At 40.1% G+C, this 25214-nt stretch overlaps 2 protein-coding genes across 2 annotated transcripts in view; both read right to left on the reverse strand.

Annotated features, from left to right (window-relative positions):
* Nucleotides 1–4069: 4069 nt before the first annotated feature.
* LOC137884109 (nucleoside diphosphate kinase B-like) lies at nt 4070–10846 on the reverse strand. The gene is made up of 5 exons (XM_068725804.1): nt 10747–10846; nt 7965–8097; nt 6357–6458; nt 4718–4830; nt 4070–4342 (listed from the first exon to the last, which is right to left on the reverse strand). The coding sequence occupies exons 2-5, from the start codon at nt 8079–8081 to the stop codon at nt 4225–4227; spliced, it is 450 nt and encodes a 149-aa protein (XP_068581905.1). The 5' UTR covers nt 8082–8097; nt 10747–10846; the 3' UTR covers nt 4070–4224.
* A 3891-nt stretch (nt 10847–14737) lies between these two features.
* Nucleotides 14738–25214, reverse strand: part of rapgefl1 (Rap guanine nucleotide exchange factor (GEF)-like 1) — a 24463-nt gene continuing 13986 nt past the window's right edge. Inside the window, exons 8-17 of the mRNA XM_068725624.1 lie at nt 25116–25214; nt 24911–25008; nt 24457–24579; nt 23753–23931; nt 23489–23579; nt 22745–22795; nt 22294–22381; nt 21439–21503; nt 20877–20931; nt 14738–20296 (exon numbers count right to left, since the gene is read on the reverse strand). The exon at nt 25116–25214 is cut by the window's right edge and continues 69 nt beyond it. Of these exons, the coding sequence (XP_068581725.1) occupies nt 20172–20296; nt 20877–20931; nt 21439–21503; nt 22294–22381; nt 22745–22795; nt 23489–23579; nt 23753–23931; nt 24457–24579; nt 24911–25008; nt 25116–25214 (974 nt within the window). The 3' untranslated portion in view covers nt 14738–20171. The remainder of the gene's footprint in view (nt 20297–20876; nt 20932–21438; nt 21504–22293; nt 22382–22744; nt 22796–23488; nt 23580–23752; nt 23932–24456; nt 24580–24910; nt 25009–25115) is intronic.

A 25214-nucleotide genomic window follows, 5' to 3' on the forward strand; every position in this document is an offset into this window, starting at 1 on the left:
TTCCACCTCTCAGGGATATAAGTCATCCAGTTTGAGTTTTAACTTCAGTGTATCCATCTCCTGGTGGACCAGCTGAACTTCTAAACTCACCTGCATTTGATAAGTATCTCGTTCTTGCTCTTTAAACTGTACTTAGGCCTGTTTTAAAGTAACCTGCTTTGATCTGTCTCGATAGCTGTACTTAGGCCTGTCTCAGTGGCCTCAGTTGTGAAGTGCTATCTGAGTTTCTGCTTGTTTGAAACGGCTTGTTTGATCAAGCCTGGTTCACTGATTGCAAAGGAGGAGCTTCCACTCCTGGCAGACAATGAGCAGATAGATAGCTGTACTTCACCACTGCTGGACTCGTCAGCTTTCAAGCGTCGGGCAAACAAAGGCAACAGGCCGACTTTTTCAAGCCCGACTTCGTCAAGCTAAGACTTCTCGAGCGTGTACTACCATGTGTTTGCATCCTATCTCTGTCCGGTCCTCTGCCCGGCGGTCACGTAGACATTGGGCAGCTTTCAGGAGCCGTGACCCCACTAACCTCATCTATCCTACTCTCTCAGCTCGGGGCGAGCAAGTGGTGGCGGGGGGACTCTGGAACTGCCAGTCGGCAGTGCCGAAAGCTGAGTTCATCTCGGGCTACGCTTCCTTGCTCTCCCTTAACTTTCTTGCTCTAACTGAGACCTGGATCACACCAGAAAACACCACCACACCCGCAGCTCTGTCAGATGTGTACTCTTTCTCTCACACTCCCAGAGCTGCGAGGCGGGGTGGTGGTACTGGCCTGCTAATTTCCCCAAAATGGAAATACTCTCTTGTCTCTGTTCCTTAGTTCTCCCCGTCCTCTTTTGAATTTCATGCTGTTACTGTCACTTATCCAGTCAAGCTCACCATTGCTGTTGTGTATCGCCCACCAGGGCCTCTTGGTGAGTTCCTGGAGGAGCTCGACACATTAGCCTCGCACTTCCATGACGATGGCTTGGCGCTCATCCTGCTCGGTGACTTCAACATCCAGACCGATAAGCTTGAACCTCTTCTTTCATTCCTCTCCTCCTTTGACCTTTACCACTCTTCTTCTCCTCCTACCCACAAGGCCGGCAACCAGCTGGATCTTATCTTCACTAGGCACTGTTCTACTGCTAACCTCTCTGTCACTCCCCTCCAGCTCTCCGACCACTATTTCATGTCCTACTGTTTCTCCCTATCCTCTGCTCCATCACTTCCTCCACCTACCCACATGGTTTCTACCCGGAGTCATCTCCGCTCCCTCTCCCCTGCTGATCTTTCCTCTTCTGTCACCTCTGCTCTCCCTGACCCTGAATCCTTCTCTCTCCTATCCCCTGATACTGCTACTGATCTTCTCCTCTCCACCCTAACTTCTACTTTGGACAAACTCTGTCCCTTCACCTCCAGGCCTGCACGCCCAACTCCACCTGCCCCGTGGCTGTCGGACTCAGTGCGTACTGATAGACGGAGCCTAAGAGAGGCTGAGCGTAAATGGAGAAAAGGCAAACTCCCGGAGGACCTTCTTAACTTCCAAGCTCTTCTTTCCACTTTTTCCTCCTCTCTATCTACTGCTAAAGCTGCGTTCTTCCGCTCTAAAATCCTAACCTCTGCTTCCAATCCTAAAAAACTCTTTGAAACTTTCACTTCACTCCTCCAACCCCCACCCCCTCCTCCTACTTCCTCCCTTCTCCCTGATGATTTTGCCAACTTCTTTGACAAGAAGGTAAACGATATCAGATCCTCCTTCTCTCAGCCCCTCTCTCCCTGTCCAATCCTGCCCCCACAGCTCTCCCTCCCATCTCCACGCCCCATCTTACCCTTTCTGGCTCCTCTCTCCCCTAACGAGGTCCTCAACCTTGTCACATCTAACCGCCCCACCACGTGCTCCCTTGACCCGATCCCTTCCCCTCTTCTTCAGTCTATTGCGACTGAACTCCTTCCTTTCCTCACCCACCTCATCAACACATCTCTCGTTTCAGGATGCTTTCCCACGGCCTTCAAGGCCGCCAGAGTCACCCCCCTTCTGAAGAAACCATCACTTGACCCCTCTGATGTCAAGAACTTCAGACCGGTTTCTCTTCTACCCTTTCTATCCAAAACACTTGAACGTGCTGTCTTTAACCAACTGTCTTCCTATCTCCACCAAAACAGCTTTTTGGACCCTCACCAGTCCGGGTTCAAAGTGGGTCACTCGACAGAGACGGCCAGCCTTGCGGTGACAGAGTCGCTTCACGCCGTGAGTGCTAACTCTCTCTCCTCTGTCCTGATTCTCCTGGACTTGTCTGCGGCGTTTGACACTGTGAACCATCAAATCCTCCTCTCATCCCTTGAGGGGATGGGCGTCTCAGGCTCTGCACTCTCCCTGTTTGCATCCTACCTGATGGGTCGATCCTACCAGGTGACCTGGAGGGGGGCCGTGTCGGAACCACGCATGCTGACTACGGGGGTTCCGCAAGGGTCAGTTCAGGGCCCCCTTCTCTCCTCGCTCTACTCAACATCTCTGGGTTCTGTTATTCGCTCGCATGACTTCTCCTACCATTGTTATGCCGATGACACCCAGCTGGTCTTGTCATTTCCCCCCGGTGACACCCAAGTGGAGACGCGCATCGCTGCGTGTTTGGCTGACATCTCGAAGTGGATGACGACACACCACCTCAAGCTCAACCTAGACAAAACTGAGCTACTGTTCCTCCCGGGGAAGGGTTGCCCGCACCGGGACCTGTCCATCACCATTGATGATACCATGGTGACGCCAACTCGGACTGCGAGGAACCTGGGTGTGACCCTGGATGACCAACTGTCATTCTCGGCAAACATTTCATCCGTTACACGCTCCTACAGATTCCTGCTCTACAACATCAGGAGGATTCGTCCCTTCCTGACTGACAAGATGGCGCAGGTTCTCATCCAGGCTCTTGTCATCTCCCGCCTGGACTACTGCAACTCTCTACTCGCCGGAGCCCCGGCGTCAGCCATCAGACCTCTGGAGCTTGTCCAGAAAGCCGCAGCTCGCCTGGTGTTCAATCGCCCCAAGTTCTCCCACACAACTTCCTTTCTCCGTTCTCTACACTGGCTACCTGTAAGAGCTTGCATCCAGTTTAAGACTCTGGTGCTAGCCTACAGGGCTGTGAAAGGAACAGCTCCTTCCTATCTCCAGGCCATGGTCAAGCCTTACACCCCCGCCCGACCACTTCGCTCTGCTGCCTCGGGGCGATTGGTTGCCCCGTCGCTCAGAGGTCCTGGTGGCCGATCGACCCGGTCACGGCTGTTTTCTGTCCTGGCCCCACAGTGGTGGAATGAACTTCCCACTGACGTCAGGACAGCGGAGTCGCTGCCCATCTTTCGGTGCAGGCTGAAAACCCACCTCTTCAGGAAGTGCTACCCTGAGCCTTCCACTTAGCGCTTATTGTTTTCATACTAGCTTGTTGCACTTATTGTATTCGTATTACTTAAAGCACTAACTGTTTTTCTTGTTTCTGCCCTGTACTTTGGCTCTGAGTTATGCTCTGCTTCATGCTCTTAGATGCTTGTTTGGAAAAGGAAATGTACTTTTGACTTCTGGTGACTAGTAGTTCTTTTGATTACCAGTGTTGAATGCACTTATTGTAAGTCGCTTTGGATAAAGGTGTCTGCTAAATGACTGTAATGTAATGTAATGACATACTATACTATGACTTCTTTTTCATTTTTGACATACTATTCATGAATTATATTTCAACATACTATACTATGATTTTTTTTTTACACGTTATACGTTATATATGACTTTTTTCTGAGATTTTTCAACATGCTTTTTTCGACATACGATACTATGACTTTTTTATGACTTTTTTTAACACATTATAATATAATTTTTTTCAACACGTTATACTGTGACTTTTTTCGACATTCTATACTATGACTTTTTTTGACATGTTATACTATGACTTTTTTATAACTTTTCATGACATAATATACAGTGAATATCATCACATTCTGGGTTTTTGACTTAGTAAACGCTTTTTCTTAGTAGTGTCTCACAGAGCCTGGCTGTAGACTTTTAGTTCTGGTGTTTTAGCTTCGAATAGACACAAACAGTGACAGCTGTTAACATGAGACTTTATTGATAAGTGCTACATGTTTTGAATTGATTAATGAAGGTCAAGTCAGGAGATCGGCTGCAGGGAGGACGGACAGATGGGGTAAGAGGGTTGGGGTTCCAGTTAAGTGTGTTGTACTGATTGATGATTGGCCAGTTTACTCATACAGGAAGGTCTGGGTGCAGGGTGTGTAGGTGACGAACTCCTCGGCCTTGAACCACAGGCCGATCTCACGCTTGGCGTTCTCCAGGGTGTCGCTGCCGTGGATGATGTTCCTGAGGAAACAGAGGAAGCGGGTCAGTGGGATGCAGTTAGTGATGATTTTGTGCAACCCCTGAACGTAAAATGTCCATTCTAAAACATTACATTTCTAAGGCTTACGCTACCTACTCAGCTACTGTTTCAAACTGCTCTTCCCTAACAACATAGGACATTCCTGACAGGTAAGAATGACAAATTGTAGAAAGCTCTTGGTGTCATAGTATATTATGTTGAGTATATTGTCGATCAATGTCATAAAATTGCATCACAGTTGTTTTATAAAACATTATAGTATGCTATGTCACGAAAAGTCCTGAAAAAGCAATAGTATAATGTCATAAAAGGTCATAAAAAGTCATATTATACTGATGTTTCGTGCTTTTACTCACCTGCCGATGTTGATGCACAGGTCTCCACGGATGCTGCCGGGCTTGGAGTCAGCAGGGTTGGTCTCACCCAGCATCATCCTGGCCAGCTTCACAATGCTCTGACCCTCCCACACCTGCAAACACACCAACACACCTGTCACTTCAGTGTCGGAGAGCTATCGAGACAAAAATTGCTAAAAAATCTGACTGAATGTTAAAGACAGAAGCATCTCACTTTTATCAATAAAAAACATTTAAAATGTTGTAAAATCCTCTTCTCTTTCTCTCTGAGAGTGTGATGTTCAGATGGATACCACTCTTATGTTTGTGTTTAGAATGTGGTTAGCCTAGCTTAGCATTAATCTACAATATTTCCTGTTCTATTATTGGCAGACATGTCTTCTTTCATCCATCACTCCGCCAATGACACACAATTCTAAATCTCAAACTGAGGTTTTGGGGATCAAGAACAAACCAGAAGAGGAAACCTCATCTCAGTTTTGCTATCGTTAAAATGAGCTACAGTATTAATTATCAGGAATTGATTATTAATTTTATTTATAAATATCTTTAATTTCTTTTTTTTTGCTTGGTTTTCACCGCTTTTGAAGAACATTGTCTTGAATCTTTTTGTATGAAATATGAATATATATATGTGTAGAAATGAATAATCTTTTTTTTTTTCAAAGGTATTAAAGAAAATACAATACTTAACATGAAGTACCTTTTTTGTTCAATTGATCCATGAACTAGATCTAACACATATTGTAAAAGAAGCTCTGCAGGGCAAATTCAGCAAAAGGAAAGAAATTATTTTTGTGGCTAAATATTCAGATTTTTATAATTAAACTTGTAAACACAGTACAATCAAACTACCTTAAGTCTTAGATACATGTAAGTGGAATTAAATGTTATTCAGGAGGTTAGATAATTAATTAAAATGAACACATCATTTTGTTTTATTAAACATAGAGATAGCCATTTCAATCAAAAAACTATACAAATAAATGCATAATTATAATTTAATGGATTTCATTTTTGCATTTTTTAAGAACCCCTGACACTATGCAGCCCCAAAGTGATTAATAAACAATTTGATAAATTATGTTATATATATATATATAAATCAAATAATTTATCAAATAACTCTTTAACCTTTTATATGTTCAAATAAGAATTTTTATTTCATATTTAATTTATTACAAAATGCCCATTTTTAGAAGTCTGGGAAAATGTCATTATGAAAAACAATTTGATTTACTGTTGCTTATTTGTGTTTTTATTTTGTTGTCTGAGCTGTTTGGATCTTTCTCTCTCTCTCTCTCTCTCTTTCTATATATATATATATATATATATATATATATATATATATATATATATATATATATATATATATATAAGTTGAGGTCACAACCTCTTAGTGTGAATTTGTGAAAGACCTTCAGCTCCATGAAAAGACAAACAGAGACCTTGAAAACAAAGAGGGTGTGAAGAGAGAGAGATAAAAAGAGACAGATATTTGGAGTGCCGGACGTGTACAAGATGACTGTGTGTGTATTTATTGTGTATATAGTTATATATATGTGTGTGTGTGTGTGTGTGTGTGTGTGTGTGTGTGTGTGTGTGTGTGTGTGTGTGTGTGTGTGTGTGTGTGTGTTACCATGGCGAAGATGGGTCCGGAGGACATGTACTTGCAGAGTCCACCATAGAAGGGCATGTCCTTCAGGTCCAGGTAGTGCTGCTTCATGTGGTCCTCAGAAGACTGAAAACACACAAAGTACAATTTAGTAGTACAAATACAAATAGCGGTAGAGTATCAAAGTAGATTTACAGTTCTAAGGTACATGAACTTTACGTGAGTATTTCCATCTTCTGCTACTTTACACTAAATATTGTACTTTTTACTGCACTATATTTATCTTTCATCATTACTTTTCAGATTAAGGTTTAAAATAATTAATATAAATACAAATAATAAAAAAAAACACAATAAGGCTCATGAAATAAATACATTGTAAAGATTAAAGCAGTGTTTGTACTTATATGTACTTTATAAACACTTAAATGCAGGTATGAGCAAATATAAGCACCATTTTAAGTTTGTTAATGTACTTTAACTTGAGAAAAAAAAGATCCATTTACTAAATTACACAACTTCATACATGAATTAATACTCTCACATTCAACAGACTAAGAATTACTGGGTTGTAAATTGACCCAGTTTTATTTCTTTATTACTTTTTGGTTACAGAATCAAAACAAACCTTTTGACTTTTTCTGCCCACAAAATATCTATTTCTGACCAAAAGGCACAATTTTCCTCCAGAAAACTACAGAAATCTGGTGAGATCATCTCCAACATTGAATCAAAAATAAACCATTATAGTTCAACAAGCTGCCTGTAATTATGTAAATATAATGTTATTATATCTGTAACTTGTTCATATGATTAAACACAGATTGTACTTTATAATTCTTTAGTAAACTTTAAATTTCACTTTGATCCTCCTGAACCTCAGTTTGAGTTCATCCTCAGGTATGTAGACAATAATCCACATGGGATTAACACACACACACACACACACACACACACACACACACACACACACACACACACACACACACACACACACACACACACACAACAGCTGTGAATAACTACACTGTGTGACAGCGATATGAGTGTGAGTCCTTCAGAGTCGCTGCAACATTCATCAACTCAACAGCTGTCATCTAAACTCTGTGTGTATATTCCTGTACTTCTATCTTTGTGGGGACCTTTTCTCAGACCTGGAAAGTGAGGACACTGTTTGATTCTCACGTTTTTGTGAGGCTATTTGAAAATTTAAGTTGTCAAAATTAAATTTATCAGTAAGAAAATACACCACAAAGTGATCTCTGGCACAACTGAGATGATGAAATCATTCTAAAAAAAAAAAACTTTTGAAAAAAGTTGAACCATTATATAATAATAATAAATAGTATGAAATGGTGCCAACTCATTTGCATTTACATTAAAACCAGTTGAAACATTTTAAACCTTTTCTATTTAATAACTAACATGTTTATTAGAGTGTTTATACCTCAACATTTATTACATTTTTTTTTTCATAAACAGGTATTTAGACATTCTATATTTGGCATCTGAGACATTTTTGTTACTTTTTTAGTTTCAAGTTCTTTGTGTGAAAGACTTCTTTGTTTGTGTCACTCTGGTTTCTTTTCATACGTCACTGAAAAAGATTGTTTTGATTTTAATTTCGGTTACCTGCATGAATTTGGCGGCCACCAGCCTGAAGCCTCTATGCTCGAATCGCTTTATGATCTCACCGCAGAGTCCTCTCTGGACGCCATCGGGCTTCACGGCAATGAAGGTACGCTCCATGTCGACGTAGAGGGTGCTGCAATAACACGACACCAATGAAGAAGAGAGACAAAACATTTAAAACGGAATTAAAACGCTGAGCTCACATAACGAATCGTGTTTTATGAAGGTAGAATGAGCAGACTGAGAGGGAACTCTTTTTATTTAAGAGAATAAAAGCGAGATATAATTTAAGTTCAGCGGCTCCTGTTATCACTTTTTAACATTTAACCGCGTTATTCATCAAGTCAAATCAACCTTTTGAAACAAACACATGTTCTGTTCTGGTTTATGTTGGACAAATTAAAATTATGCTTTTTATCTTTGTATTACTTTTAGCTATTTCCGTTTAATTGTATTGTTGTAATTCTCTGGTTTTAATTTAATTTTCATCTTTTTCAACCAAATGAACTAAACTAGATATTAAAAGTCTCTTAAATTTCCTGTTTGTGTCTCAACATCATCTTAAGAATCATTAATATTCTGATAATTTAACCCATCTAGAAATCATGTTTATATACTTTTAATTGTCAGAACATTTTATATTTTATCTCAGTTAAAGACGGAGGTCGTAGTTTAATAGAGAAAAAATGAACGCTGATTCAGAACTTGTTTATTTTAATATTTATTTTCTCCCTTTAAACAGAATGAGTTTTAAACAGTTTGGATGTTCTTATTCTAGTTGTATTTACATCTTATTATAATCTCAATTTATCTGTACTACATGAGTTATCTGCTCCAGGATCAGATCTAAGTGAATCAAGATTGTCCCTCTACTCATTTCACGACATAGGCATTTAAATATCACCTCTCTGTTTGATGTCATGTCCATCATGTGTTTACTGTATGAAGATCATATTAAATTTCTCCTCGTTGGAGAAACGTGTGCCGAATGTGAAATTAAAAACGTCCTCTTGAGGGTTTTTTGGAAGACGTTTTCTTCTCCCTCAGCTCGGAGACGCTGAAAGGTGACACCATCTCGGACAAAGCGTTTCTAATTTTACTGCCGGCTGAATTCTGCTCATGTGAAGTGGATCTGTGGCAGGAATTCAGGTTGACAGCGGAAAAAAAAAACCTTGGGAGGGGGGTACATTTTCTGAGAGTATAATTAGGATTCAGGGTCACATAGCGAGGTTATGTTCCGCTGATTTATCAAACCGAGTCTTTGGTTGTGTCCTTTTTAGTCCTGAGAGCAGCGGGATGTTGGACAGGTGGACACTTTAATCTGCTGTCTGTATCTGACTGGACTGTGAGCCTCCCTGTGTTTCCTCTAGCGCCACCATGAGGCCGACATTTCCTCAAAAAATAACATCAATTCTAACCTTGTGTTTTCTGAGCCCGTTCATTCTCCTCAGAGGACGAACTCTTTTTGTATGTTTGGACACTCTTTTTGTATGAAGTACCATTTTTAATGTTCTTGTTAATCAGAGTGCCATATATTTAAGACATTAACTTAAATTTTTATTATTACCAAATCAACATTTACATCTATTATTTCCAACCAAAGATATGGCAATTTTTTAAAAATATGTTTCTCCCATAATCCCATTTAAATATGAGAGAAATTAAATGATTAACAAACTTTCAATGATTGTGTTCATCATCAGCAATAAACAAAGATGGTAACGAGGACCAGCCAATCAGAGGTCAAACTACTGTAAATAACTCATTGCTATTGTTCACTTGTTTGAACTACGGTGGCCCACGAGTGACAGGTTTCTTATAAAATACATAAAGTGAGCTCACATTAAAGTTGTTAATTGTGTATTGTATTTCTTCAGTTTGAAGCTAATGAGGCTAATGCTAACACATCTGCAATAACTTGAATCTTTAAATCAGGAAGTTTAAAGTATTATTATTATTATTATTATTATTAAGTTAATTTTCCAACCATATTTAAAACTTCAGTAACTCATACTCGTTTGTGTTTGTTGTGTTGTTAAGAGACATGTGTGACCTCTGTGACATAACAGAGCCAACAACTTCTGAATTACTTATGAAATGTCATTATTCTATAATAGTCTTCAGAGAAACGACTTGAGGAAATATATGTATATGTATAAATATATATATATATATATATATATATATATATATATATATATATATATATATACTTGAAAGTTGTATATATTAGTTGCTCTTTCTAACCATGTGGAAACACATTGCATGAGTTATTGTGTAGGAAAGATTATTCAAATATGTTATGAATTTAATACATCTCTTTTCAGATTTTACTTCAGACCATGAATTTGTAGTAACATTTTTCAGTCTTCAAACTTTAAATCTGCACTCAGATGTTCAAAAACATGTGAAATAGATACAAATAGAACTGCAAGTGCAGAGTAAACTTATAAAAGGCTGATAAACAGGTTTTTAATTAATTTTGAACAACATTTCAAAAGAGATTATTAATCCTAAATAGAGCCCAAAGAACACAAAATGATCAGCTGTCATTATTGAAAACATGATCACTGCAGGTTTTATACTCATATAAATATTCTTCTTATTCTTCAGGCAGCATTTAGAGAATAAATTCTGTCTGCAGACGTTTAATAACATGTAACTGAGCTTCATGCACGAACACAACAAAGCTTTAAATTCATCTTGAGAGGTTTTATAGTCAGTAATTAAAATTCAAACTCTAAAATAATTGTTCAAAAATACTGTGTGTGTTGATATCTACCTTGGTTTGGGGTTGAGGAGAACTTGTGAAGACGAGCAGCGGGGATGCGATCACCGAGGACGAAGAGCTGCACAGGAGCTCTTTTTAAAGGCAGCGCTGGGGTCAGGGGGGGGGGGGGGGGGTCCAAAAATGTGGGTGTGTTGGGGGTGTGTTAGTGTGCTGGCTGTGTGTGTCAGTGTGTGTGTGTGTGTGTGTGTGTGTGTGTGTGTGTGTGTGTGTGTGTGTGTGTGTGAGTAGGTGTGATTGGGTGTGTGTGTTCATCTATCTTTATGAAGACATTTTTCTAACAATGTCCTCAAAGTCCAAAATTGTAACTTTAAAATAAAATTGACATGTCCTCATTTTCCCAAGAGACAATTGTGGAATTCGGGATTTTAAGAGTTCTTAAAAAGACCACATTTTAAAAACTGCAGGTTGTTATAAATCAGATATAAACTCATAAAATCAACATGATGAGAAACTTTTGTGTGTTGAAGCGACACATGAACAGACTGATGAACACCTGATATCTGAGAGAGAGAAGCAGCGGGTCAGCCAACACACACACACACACACACACACACACACACACACACACACACACACAACACACACACAAACACATGCCGGGGGGGGGAGTGTGGGGGCATTGATCTATGAGTACTTATACTGCTCTATGAGTATTTTACTCTCCGATGAGTATGTTTATTGCTGCTCTAGAAGTACTTTTACTGCTTTATGAGTACTTCTACTTTTCTGTGAGTACTTTTACTACTCTATGAGTACTTTTACTGTTCTATGAGTACTTTTAGTGCTCTGTGAGTACTTTCACTGCTCTATGAGTATTTTTACTGCTCTATGAGCACTTTTACTGCTCAAAAAGTATTTGTATTGCTGCTCTATGAGTACTTTTACTGCTTTCTGAGTACTTTTACTTTTCTATGAGTACTTTTACTGCTCTATGAGTACTTTTAGTGCTCTATGAGTACCTTTACTACTCCATGGGTACTTTTACTGTTCTATGAGTACTTTTACTGCTCTATGAGTACTTTAACTGCTCTATCAGCCCTTTTACTGCTCTATGAGCCCTTTTACTGCTCTATGAGTACTTTAACTACTCTATGAGCCCTTTTACTGCTCTATGAGTACTTTTATTGCTCAATTAGTATTTTTATTGCTGCTCTATGAGTGCTTTAACTGCTTTATGAGTACTTGTACTGTTCTATATACTTTTACTGCTCAATTTGAATTTGTATTGCTGCTCTATGAGTACTTTTACTGCTCTAGGAGTATTTTTAGTGTTCTAAGAGTACTTTTACTGCTCAATTAGTATTTATAATGCTACTCTTTGAGTACTTTTACTGATCTATGGGTATTATTTCTGCTCTATGAGTACTTGTACTGCGCTATGGGGGCTTTTACTGCTCAATTAGTGTTTTTATTGCTGCTTTATGAGTGCTTTAACTGCTTTATGAGTACTTTTACTGTTCTATATACTTTTACTGCTCAATTAGTAGTTATATTGCTGCTCTATGAGTTCTTTTACTGCTCTATGGGTACTTTTACCACTCTTTGAGTACTTTTACTGCTCTATGGGTACTATTTCTGCTCTAAGAGTACTTGTACTGCTCTATGGGGGCTTTTACTGCTCAATTAGTATTTTTATTGCTGCTCTATGAGTACTTTTGCAGCTCAATGAGTATTTTTACTGCTGCTCTATGAGTGCTTTTACTGCTTTGAGTACTTTTACTGTTCTATGAGTACTTTTACTGCTTGATTAGTATTTTTATTGCTGCTCTATGAGTATTTTTACTGTTCTATGAGTATTGTTACTGCTGCTCTATGAATACTTTTACTGCTTTATGAGTACTTTTAGTGCATTATGAGTATGTTTACTGTTTTATGAGTACTTGTACTGCTCTATGAATACTTTTGATGCTCTATGAGTACTTTTGATGCTCTATGAGTACTCTATCGAGGAAAGAATTCTGCTGTACTTTTACTGTATGGAGCTGAGAATATTACTGTACTTTTACAGCATGAAGCTGAGAATACTACTGTACTTTTACTGCCTGGAGTTGAGAATACTACTGTAGTTTTACTGCATGAAGCTGAGAATAGTTGAGAATACTACTGTACTTTTACTGCATGAAGCTGATAATACTACTGTACTTTTACTGCATGAATCTGAGAATATTTTTAAGGTAAATTATCAGAATGCCCATTTCAGAATAAAATATGATATTATTGTATTATAATTATTGATTAATAATTGTTATTGTTATTAAGGTCTTCATCACTTAAAGGTGCATTTTGACTTTACATTCTGCTGGTACTTAACCTGTAATAATACATCATTTATTAGTTGATTGTGTTTTGTTGAAACAATCTGAATGTGTAAAGTAAATAAAAATACCTCAATGAAATACCTCAATGAAGTAAATGTACTTAGTTATACTCTGACAGATGAACCGGTGGTGCAGGAGTCTATATGTGCTCACACACATGTGAAGTTCATACAGATCTGATTGCATGTTAATATGTGACGGTGTGTGTGTGTGTGTGTGTGTGTGTGTGTGTGTGTGTGTGTGTGTGTGTGTGTGTGTGTGTGTGTGTGTGTGTGTGTGTGTGTGTGTGTGTGTGTGTGTGTGTGTGTGTGTGTTGGCTGACTCATGTGTGAACTTGTTCACCTGCTGCTTCACTCTCTCACTCAGATATCAGGTGTTCACATCTATGCTGCATCAGTCTGTTCATGTGTCGCTGTCTAAAGTATTATTTACTTTCAATCAGAGAGCTTCTGATTCTGTTGCCGTGCAGCTTTGACTGTGTCATTCTCCAGAGTGGCGGGGGATGACGGTGGAGGGCCTGTTTGCCTCATTTCCTGTAACCTGTGTAGCATTAAAGCATGGTGGAATTAGCTCGCTAGCTAACAAGTCAACTGCCCACTAGTTAGCTAGCTAGGTAATTCCACCATTCTTTGATGCTAAACTGGTTACAGACGCTTTGAAGCTGCGAGTTTGATGTTTTTTCTGTCACCATCTTGGTTTTTAGTGCAACCAGTGAACAGGAAGTGACCATATCTGGACTGAGGAGAAGTGACGTAGAGACGCCGTATACGTCTCTGGTAGAGACCTGTCAATCACTGTGTAGCCCCGCCCCTAAAGCATCCCCTGCTTTATGGTCTGTTTGACTCTAAATGGACCACAATGTACTAAATGAACATCATGCTGTATTGAAGAAGACTGTAAACTAGAGATTGAGACCATAAACTCATGTTTACAATGTTTACTGAGGGAATAAATCAAGAGAGAAGTAGAGTCATTTTAGACTAGACTTCTATACAACCAGAGGAGTCGCCCCCTGATGGACACTAGAGAGAATGCAGCTTTAACACATGAAGCTTTGACTTTACAGAAGTTAGCCCGCTACAACGGTCGCAATGGCAACGGTACCCATAAAAATGGCCACCGCTCTGACCGTCCTACATTTATTTGGGAATGTCCGTTCTACTTTGCTCCACTTCTATAACGTTAACAGCTGTAATGGGTTATGTAAGTTGAGGTCTCATCCTGCACCTGTAATATTATAAGTGACGTTAGCCTGAAGCTAACACACTTCAATCAGTCTTTAATCTGAAGCTTCACCCCTCCCTGTACTTGAGCCTAAATATAAACCTTCTCCTAAACAGGGATGGAAAGCTGTCGTCCCAAGAGGGGCTCTGGTCCAGACTAGTCCTCATGGGGGGGGGGGGGGGGGGGGGGGGGGGGGGGAACCAGGGACCCTATCAGCTGAAATTAAAACACACCTCCCCTTCACACGCACACACTTCTTCCCCATCTTACATTGCATTACATTTGGACCCTGAACGCAGCTGTGAGCCGTCTCCTGTTACTGATTCTTTTTCCTGCTTTCAATTTCAATTTTTTTGTAGCTTAAAATCGAGCAGAAGGCTCCGTTCATTCTGCTGTTTGTGTTGCATTAAAACATAAAAAGTATGAAAACACAGGAGGCGTTTGTTTGTTGTCCAGAGGTTTTTATTTCAGTGTCTGTAGTGTGACAGCAGAGTCTGGAGGAGACGAGACTTCAAAACCATTTTAGAAACTTTAACAAATACTTTAACAGAGTTAGATTCACTGTAATCAAAAGTTCACACCAAATATAAAAGAAGCTGTCTCTGCTTTGAGCTTCTTAAGATCTCACTGTTTACAACCCAACATAAAAAGTCACTTTAAAAGAAACTATAAAACAGCAAAAGTAGAAACATAAAGTGAAACATGTTCCACCAGGTTTGTAAAAGAATACAACATAACGCCACTATAAAGTTATTATCGTAATAATTATGAGAAAAACAAGAAATGATGATAATGAAGTCATACAGGGGGAAATGAATCATACTTTGTCATTTTGTGAGAAGAAATTCAACATGAGGCTGGAATGTTAGTCGAAATGTTAGTTATGAATTAATATAGTTAATTTACTAGAACATTAGGATGATGACAAAAGTTGTAATTTTACAAGAAAAATCTAAATGGATTTTTTTAATGGAGGATTTTATATTAGAAGACTTTTGTGAACAATTGTTTTTGGGACTTTTGACTTTTTTTGTCTTTTTTTTAGAATACAACTTTAGTAAAATTTTGACTTTATTCCAAAATATGACTTTTTTCTTGTAAAATGAAAACTTTACTTATTATTATTATTAATATTTAATTCTAGACAGATTATAACTGTTTCTCACAACAAATAATTTTTTTTTAAATTAAAACTAAATCTCGACTTGATTCTCGTAAAATTAGGACTCCTCCCAAGATTATGACTTTATCTTGAGATATATATATATATGTATATAAATTTATATATATATATTATCACTTCTTAGTAAAAAAACCCATTAATATTCATAAATAATTAATAATTAATACAACAAAATAAAAAAATTCCTGTAAGTATACTCGAGATCTCAGCATGTTATTTTAACACTATTTGTTACATCACAGCAGTCGGAACTACTTTTTTCATGAATATTCGGTAATACGACACCAACCCCTCCAGGCCCCGCCTCCTCCCAGACCTCTGCTCCAATCACATGGTCTGTCTGACAGTCACAGAATTCAGAACTTGTATCGATGTAAACAACCACTTCTGTACAAAAACAAACAAATAAACAACTCCAAGCTTCAGATAGAAAACAACAGAACGATCAAACTGAAGAGATTAACTGTACAATTCATAAAGTCATAAATTCATCCTCATTCCTTTCTTTCCGTCGTCACTGTACACTTTCTCTTTAACAAATAAAAAACATCAAATCATATATTTCTCCTTGAGTTGGCGTCTCGCTCTCAGCTCATACGTAAAATAGAGTCTCCGTTAATATTTGCCTATTTACAGGGTTGCAGTATGTACACGTTTTTTAATTCGTCAGTGTTTTCATGCGGGCGTCGCAGCGGACGGCCTCGACCCAAGAGACCGTCCGCCTCCCCAAATTATAGATCCCAGCTGATTTACAGGCGGAAGCTGTGATTGGTCCAAAATTACTGGAAGGTTTAGTCGATTTAATTCAACGGTTCAGATTCAGAACTTCTGTTTTCTGCCCAGAACTACAGTGGGATCTATAATGAAACACCCAGGAAGTGGTCCTGAGACAGCCCCCGGCAGACTAGTGATGATGTCATCTTCACTGGGTTTCGCTTTGTGCCCGAAAAAAAACGTTGCAAACGTCTCCGCCTCGACAAGAACGTGACAGCAAATACAGAGTCAAGGTGGACTGACAACACCAGATACGACAGCAGATGTTCAAACTTCAAGCGTTCTGGAAACTTGGAACTCGCGTTTTCGAAAATCTGAACTTGCATTCCTGAAAATTAACTTGCGTTCGGGAAACTTGGAACTTTTGTTTGAGGTTCAAACTAGTGTTTTGGGGAATTCAAACTTTTTTTGAGTTTTTGAGATTTTAATCTCAGAAAGAAGGACATCTGAAATGAGTCAAAGTCGACTGAAAACACGAGATACGACAGCAGATGTTCCTTCAACTCACATTGTGAGTTGAAACTTCCAGCGTTCTGGAAAGTTGGAACTCAAAAATCTGGAAGTTGCATCGCCGAAAATGAACTCCGGGTCTGGAAACGTGGAACTCGCGTCCGGGGAACTTGGGACTTTTGTTTGGGGTTCAAAATCGTGTTTTGGGAATTCAAACTTGTGTTCTGGAATTCTTGGGAATGTTTTGGTAAAAAAAGATTTTCAGACTTCGTATCAGATAATAGGTTCTTGACTAAGCGGAGACGTTTCACAGGTTTCGTCCCGTCCAGAATCAAGTCGCTTCAGTTTAAGATGTGAAACATCTGTGAGGGAAAAAGACTTTAATCCAGAGAAGCTAAATAAAACAATAACTTTTTAAGTTACTGTTTAAAACAATTTCCTGTTTTTAAACTTGTTTCACTTTGTCCACAAAGTCCCCAAACTACCAAAATAAGAGCCAGGTTGTAAAAGAATCTTAACAAAATAAAGTGGACTTTAACTATAAGCTGTTGGGTCTTAAAGCTGGACTCTCGAGGTTTTACCTGATCTGGGACAGGAGGAGGACTTGTCTCTGGACGGGATCACTGAGCTTTCACAAACAGGAAGTTATGTTACAGATGGAGAATGATGAAGTCTCACTGCCACCAGAGCTGAGCACATATTTAACACATTTACACCTTTTCAGATCATTTATACAAACAGGAGAACCGTCCTGATGCACTGAAGAGCTTCACCCCAACAAAGACGCTCATTCAACCTCCTGTGAATCCTCAAATAAAAGAAGTAAAAAGGTCCATTAATGAGAGAAGGGGAAGTATTACATCAACCATCATATCTTGAAATATTATGACCCTCTCTCATAGAACTGCTATTGTTTGACACGTTTGCAACATGTAGCAATAACACAAAGAATCATTTTTTCAAATGCTGGATGGAGAGAAACTCTTCAGTGCACGAAACAAACCAAAGTAAAGAGTTGGACTCAGACCTGGTGGTGATCACAGCAGAAAGAAAACAACAACTGTGTAGATTTCTATTATTATAGTAAATATGACTGACGTGTGATCAGCTGTACAAACACAGAACCAATCGATCGCAACACAACTGGACTCAACTGAACTGAACTCTACTGAGAAGATCTAGAATAAAGAGTAAACAAAACCTCTCCGTGTCTCTGAGCCCTGAGGTTTGGCAAAAAAGTGCTTCGTTGCTGCGATAAGTTGACCGACCGGCTTCACTTCCTGTTATTGCCTCGGAACGCCGAACCCGCCAACTGAACCGACCAATGGCGGGGCGGCTCTGTGGGGGTGGGGTGGGGTGAGGTGGGGGGGTGCTGAGCGTGTCCTCTCCTTGCAGCCGATTGGTCGGTCAGATGGGACAGCAAGTTAGATCCCAAACAAAAAAAGAAAAAGGTCTTCCCGTCGACTCCTTTGTACGTTTGTATTGGTCTCTCAGGTGTGACGTCGTCCAGTAAACACAGCTGATTGGCTGTCATGTGACCATCAGTTCAATCAGAGCTTCAGCCACGTTCTTAAAGGACCAGACCGTTGTTTTATTGCATGTTTAGACCATTGACTCTCACCATTTCAGAAGGTGGAAACGGTTGTTTCAAAAACTCACTTATTAATCAAAGAGAAAGTCTCATCTCTTTTTCATATAAAACATTAATAGTTTGAATAAATTCCCATTAAATTTGGTTCTTTGGTGTTAAACACGCAAAGAAATGCAGCGACGCGCCAAAACAATCTCTGTGAACGTTTTTAATAAACGAACGCTTCGTATTTATCAGCTCAAATCTTACGAGCGATCTATGAACAGTTGTTGAATAAATGTTTTTCTCGTTACCTGTTTAAACTACACGGCTCTGATAGTCTCAGTCTCAGAACTAAACCACGTTAAGGAGATTAACCGGAGATTAAGTGACACAAAGCAGCGGTTTGGTCCTTTAAAGAGTTCTACGACCTTCCTGTTGGATCATAAAACCCTCCTGAAAACAAAAGAGCAGAAAAAGACCAAAGAGTTGACGAACGTCTTCAGACGTTCGGTAGAAAACCAGCATCTACACACTCTCATCCCCGAGCGTCCGTGAACGCACCGCGGTGCTCCTGACTGGAAGATGTAAACACGGTCCACCGTCACAGAGTTCAGTCCGTTGTTTCAACGATAAAGAGTTTTATTCTGATGGAAAAATATAAATTCAGTCCTGAAGAGCAGACGACGGACGTCTGAGAGCAGAGGTTTATCTGTAAACTCCGATTGTGACGTTCTGACAAAAGATCAGACTGGTTTCTACGATTCAGGTCAGGTTTTACTTCCTGAGCTTCCTCCAGACAGGAAGTTCATCAGCTGTTTGACACGTTGTTGTTGTTGTTGTTGTTGTTGACATCCGTTACCCAGAACGCCTTTCTCTCTGTGTGTCGATCCTGACGATAAAAACAACTAACGGCCGTTTTTAGAAAAAGACATTTTGGAGATAAAAACATTTTCTCAAAGATGATGAAACCAAAGGTCAGCAGCGTCTCTCGTCTGATTGGTCGACAGGAAGAGAGGAAACGAGGCGGGAGAAAGGAAACGAGGCGGGAGAGAGGAAACGAGGCGGGAGAGAGGAAACGAGGCGGGAGAGAGGAAACGAGGCGGGAGAGAGGAAACGAGGCGGGAGAGAGTCCGACGTCGTCGCCAGGAGTCGGGTTGTTAAAGGTCGGGAAATATTCAGGAGGCTTCACAGGAAGTTCAGCTCTGGAATTCTGCAGAATTTACTTTAATATAAAAATGTTTTAACAGTGAATTTATTTGAGGGGGAAACACGGTGTTGTGGCTAAATAATAGTAATAATTGTATCATTATTATTATTTATACTAATTGTATTATTAATAATAACTATAATAATGCTATCATTGTTATTATTAATATTAATTTATTATTATTAACAACGATGCTAAAAGGTTTGTTTGTAGAACATTCTGCCGTATTTACAGGTAAAGCTTTAATTAGGAGGAATGTGTGAAATTAAAACAATATAACTTATTGATCTGTTACTGAATATATTATATGAACTGTACTTTACAAACATATATATATATATATATATTATTTAATATGAGGCTGTAAATAAAGCCTTAATAATACATTTTATTCCCGTTAATCTTGAATATTGCCAGATCTTTACAACCCTAACGAGGACTCTTCTTCTTCTTCTTTTTCTTCTTCTTCTCTGTTTGTATTAATAGTAGATCTCGACTGCTCGTCTTTAGAGTCAGTGGTGGAAGAGCAGCACGTTCAAGGGACAGAAGAAGAAGAAAAAGAAGCCCTCCCTCCATCCGTTTGCTCTTTTTCTTCATTGTTTCTAGGCAACAGTTGCTTGAACAAAAGCTTCCTCTTCTTCTTCTTCTTCCTCCTCCTCCCTCCTCTTCCTCCTCTTCCTCGTCCCTCTATGTGTCTTTGGGCTCCAGTTTACAGGACATGTCAAACAGCAGGTTCTGGTTGTCGATCACCTGGAGCTGACGGACATAGGCCTTCGTCTGCAGGTGAGAGGGGGACGTCTCTGTATCCATGGCTACCAGGTGACACAGTAACAGACATTACACCGTTACATCATCACATCGTTACATCATCAGTTAACACGGAGAGGACACGATGTCTCCACCAGAGGGAGACAACGTTCAACACAAGACCTTCACAAAAAAAGCACCGTATCAGCAGGAAGTTCACAAAAATAATAATAAGCTTTACTATTATAGACTCTCACTAAAGTACACAATACATGTGATACTTCATAATATTATAACATGGTTTACAAACTAAACATTCTGTAATAAATATGAATGTCATTTATGATAAAGAATGATGTCACACAGCAGGACTTCTTCTGTGGTGTTCCTCCTCCAGACGTCTTAATGAGGGATTTTGGTACATTTTGATAAATTCTCTAGTGATCAATAAAAGCGTTAAATTTAGACGTAAATGTTTTTATTGCTCAGATAATAAATACTACTTCTGTTTGACACCCCCCCCCGAATGATGATGTCGTGTTCAGATGTAGCAAGGAGGAGGAGCCAACTGAATGAAGTCCAGGATCAACCAATCAGAACGCAGCTAATTATATAAACAGTGAAAGATGAAAGAAAGAGTTTTACCGAGCTGACTGCTCCTGTAGCGTCTGATGATCCTCACCATGTCTGCTACTTTATGCTGCAGGAGGAGGAGGAGGAAGAGGAAGAGGAGGAAGAGGAGGAGGAAGAGGAGGAGGCAGAAGAGGAGGCAGAAGAAGATTGAGGAGGAAGACGAGGAAGGAGGAAGAGGAAGAAGAAGGAGGAGGAGGAAGGAGGGGGAAGAGGAAGAAGACGAGGAGGAAGAAGAGGAGGAGGAAGAAGAAGAAGATGGAGGAGGAGGAAGGAGGAAGAGGAAGAAGAAGAAGAAGAGGAGGAGGAGGAGGAGGAGGAGGAGGAGGAGGAGGAGGAAGAAGAGGAGGAAGAAGAAGAGGAGAAGAAGGAAGGAGCAGGAGAGGGAAGAAGAAGAGGAGGAGAGTGAGGATGAGGAAGAGGAGGAGGAAGAAGAAGAAGAGGAGGAGAGTGAGGATGAGGAAGAAGAAGAGGAGGAAACATGAGAGAGGTTCAGGAGAAGGAAACAGGAAGTGAAACATGTTATAAATATGTTTTATTTTATTATATGAAGAAGTGTGTTTGTAATATTTCTCACCATCTTCTCAAAGTTGACGAGTTCTCCGTGAAACGTCTTACAGCTCTCGTGAAGAAACGTCAGGTCTGATGGAGAGAACCACCAAACATTTATTAATGAATCAGTTATCTGTGACTCGTATCTTGATTTATATGAAATAGATTTTATAAGAAACGTTATTTGTATTCTCTGGACGATGAAGTCGCTCTAAACATCTGAATTTCATTATAACTCCACGAGTCGTGTCGTCGGTTATTGCTGCAGTTCAATAATTCACCAGAGGGGGCGCCAGAGTGAGACATTCTACATCTACAACTCTCTCTTTTTCACCATTTGATTCACTTCCATCCTGGCCTCCCTCCTCTTCCTCTGGTTACCATGGAGACAGAGAGCTTAAGGCTGCACACACACACGCACGCACGCACGCACGCACGCACACACACACACACACACACACACACACACACACACACACACACACACACACACACACACACACACACACACACAATAAGAGGCGTTCAGTGTGTACAGTAATCTCATTTAAAGTCCTTTCACACTGAACGCACGTGCATGTGTGTAAGTGTGTAAGTGTGTATGTGTGTGTGTGTGTGTGTGTGTGTGTTAACAGCGACATGGAGCTGATTAGCCAGAGGTGCTAATTAGCGAGGAGGAGCTAACGTTGCTAACACGGCTTCACATCTGGTCCACAGCTGGAGGAGGAACGTCGTCTCAGAGGAACAATAAGAGAAATGACCATGAGGAGTTCAGGAGAGACTCTCAGGGGACCGTGGCGACAAGGGAACGGTCACGTGACTGTCAGGAGGCTTCTGATTGGTTGTTGGTGTGATCACGTGGTCTCAGGTCCAGACTCACCTTTGAGCAGCAGAGGAGTGAAGGGGATCAGTGGAGGTCTCAGGCTGGTGATCAGGTCTCTGTAGGACTTATGGTTCCTGGACGGGTCCTGCAGGATTAGAAGTACTCAGGTCCTTTACTGCAGTACAAGTACTAATACCACACTGTGAAAATACTCCACTACAAGTAAAGGTATGCGAGTACTATCAGTAGTTAAAGTAAAAGTACTTTGTAGCGTCGTTGTTCTCAGTTACATAAAATAAAGATACGAATATGCTATAATATATTCTATAATATATGTTATAATATATTCTATAATATATGTTATAATATATTCTATAATATATTTTATAATATATTTTATCATATCAATATTAGTTTACAGGAACATGTAAGTATTTTGAGTCTGATGATGATAACCTTCATCTTTATGAACCAGACCAGATCATAAATAAAAACATCTTTTACTCACCGCGACACCCTCAAACTGCTGAAACTGCTTCCTGAACTTCCCCGGGAGACCCTGAACACAACACACACACACACACACACACACACACACACACACACACACACAAAATAAAGGAAACAATTATATTATGTGAGAAAATAGACAATTAAAGAGTATGAATCCAAACACCTGAGACCAGGTGATGTAAACGATGTCAGACGATGTGTGTGGAACTGAAGACCTCCGTGACGCAGCAATTAGCATCTAGGTGCCATTAGCTTACAGTTAGCTTCTCGGTTCTATTAGCTTACAGTTAGCTTCTCGGTTCTATTAGCTTACAGTTAGCTTCTCGGTTCTATTAGCTTACAGTTAGCTTCTCGGTTCTATTAGTTTACAGTTAGCTTCTCGCTTCTATTAGTTTACAGTTAGCTTCTCTGTTCTATTAGTTTACAGTTAGCTTCTTGGTTCTATTAGTTTAGGGTTAGCTTCTCGGTTCTATTAGTTTACGGTTAACTTCTCGGTTCTATTAGCCTAAATTTAGTTCCAAAGTCCCGTTAGTTTGGAGTTAGCTGCTAGCCTCTATTAGCTTACAGTTAGCTTCTTGTTTCCATTAGTTTACAGTTAGCTTCTAGGTCCCATCAGCTCAGATTTAGCTTGTAGATTCTTCTGTGTACGTCCTGATCACATCACACCATGGTGGATAAACACAGCAGGTGTGTGTGCTGTCTGCAGGTGAAGTAGAGCAGCGTCAGGTGAGTGTCGTACCTCCCAGGTGAGTCGCAGTCTGCTGACAGCCGGGTTGTCTAGACCCAGAACCACAGCGAGGAACGACAGCAGGTCCTGCTGCTGCTTACAGCTGCAACACACACACACACACACACACACACACACACACACACACACACACACACACACACACACACACACACACACACACAGAACACACCTGTTAGGACAGGTAATACACAATAAAACCAGATGATGTGAATGATGTCATACGATGGGTTCTTGGTCACTATCTGGACTCACAGTGCTGCGATCTTGATGAACTTGCGGAGCAGTTGGACCCTCTTCGGCAGCGACTGGCACTGCAGAATCTCCGTGGCGACCCAGTGCTGCACTTCGCTGCAACGCTGCAGTACCAGCTCCAGGTTTAGGGGGCGCCAGCGGGACTGCTCCCCGTGAAACACATAACACACAAACTCCACCTGCAGGAGACACCAACGAAGAAGAAGACAAACACAGCTGTTCACTGTGACTGTTGGTTTTTTGAGCCGTGGCTGTGTAGAAGATACGTTAACAGTACATTCTGAAATAGTGACCTTTGTTTACAAATCACATCCAACATGCTGTTGAGCTATTAAGTATTCCATAAGAAGAGAACTTTCGTAACTAAGCCTGGGGTTAGCTCACAAAGAAACTTACGGAGTCGCAAAGAAACTTAAGGAGTCCCTAAGAAACTTACGGAGTCACAAAGAAGTTTAAGGGGTCACAAAGAAACTTACAGAGTCACAAAGAAACTCACAGAGTCGCAAAAACACTTAAGTACTCGCAAAGAAACTTAAGGACCCGCAAAGAAGATTAAGGAGTCACAAAGAAGATTAAGGAGTCACAAAGAAACTTAAGGAGTCACAAAGAAACTTACAGAGTCGCATAGAAATTTAAAGAGTCACAGAGTAATGTACAAAGTTACAGACTTTACAATTTCAGTATTAGCAGTATTTAGTACTGACCTCGTGCACACAGCTGAAGAGCTCCCAGTCGAACACCACCAGCTGATTGGCCACTTCCTCTGCTGACATGTCATGGAGTTTGCTGTCACCGGGCGTCCAGTGGATCTCCTCAGGAAGAGGAAGCTGACGGTGCAGGAAATTACATCATTAGGTTATAAAACTGTTTGTTGTTTTTCCAAAGTGTGAAACAACTGAAACATGTAATCCTGTTATTGCACATTTTTGGTGTTGAGTTGCATTTTTCCATTTTCAAGCTTTTCTTCTGTTTTGTTATTTTTATTAAAGTTTACAGTTATTTAAAAAAAAAAGTGCATTTTTATCTACATCCTTCTATCCATTCATCCAATAAATGAATTAATCCAACAAAAAACCAAAGCAGTTTTTATATTTTTATGTTGGATGCATTTCCCTCCAGTCAGCCAATTAATCAATCAATCAATCAGTCAGTCCTCACCAGTGAGTCGAGCTCAGTAGGTTCACAAGCAAACAGGTGAGTGTTGACTCCCAGCGTGGTGAAGACAGCCTCATCACTGGGACGAAACACGGCCTTCTCTGAACACACATCAAACAACATTAAAATATATATATATATTGTGTTACGTAACCACACTGATTCTGAACATCATGTTAATTCATGTGGTCTGTGTTTGTCTCCTGACCTCCAGCTGATGTGACGGCCACCAGGACGAGGTTTCCTGGCAGAACCGGCTGGTCCTCGCTGTACTGGAGCTTCTCTCGGACCAGAGCCAGAATCTCTC

This window comes from Cebidichthys violaceus, unplaced genomic scaffold, assembly GCF_023349555.1.
Source record: "Cebidichthys violaceus isolate CVI_PGR_0920_01 unplaced genomic scaffold, fCebVio1.0.p SCAF_36, whole genome shotgun sequence".
Classification (NCBI taxonomy): domain Eukaryota; kingdom Metazoa; phylum Chordata; class Actinopteri; order Perciformes; family Stichaeidae; genus Cebidichthys; species Cebidichthys violaceus.

Bases quoted from the DNA above. Each gene is read 5' to 3' on its own strand.
- LOC137884109 (XM_068725804.1), bottom strand. From the start codon at position 8,081: ATGGAGCGTACCTTCATTGCCGTGAAGCCCGATGGCGTCCAGAGAGGA. The intron at 6,459-7,964 runs GTAACCGAAATT...GTGTGTTTTCAG, and splicing joins TGGCCGCCAAATTCATGCAG to TCTTCTGAGGACCACATGAA. The intron at 4,831-6,356 runs GTAACACACACA...GTGTGTTTGCAG, and splicing joins CCGGACCCATCTTCGCCATG to GTGTGGGAGGGTCAGAGCAT.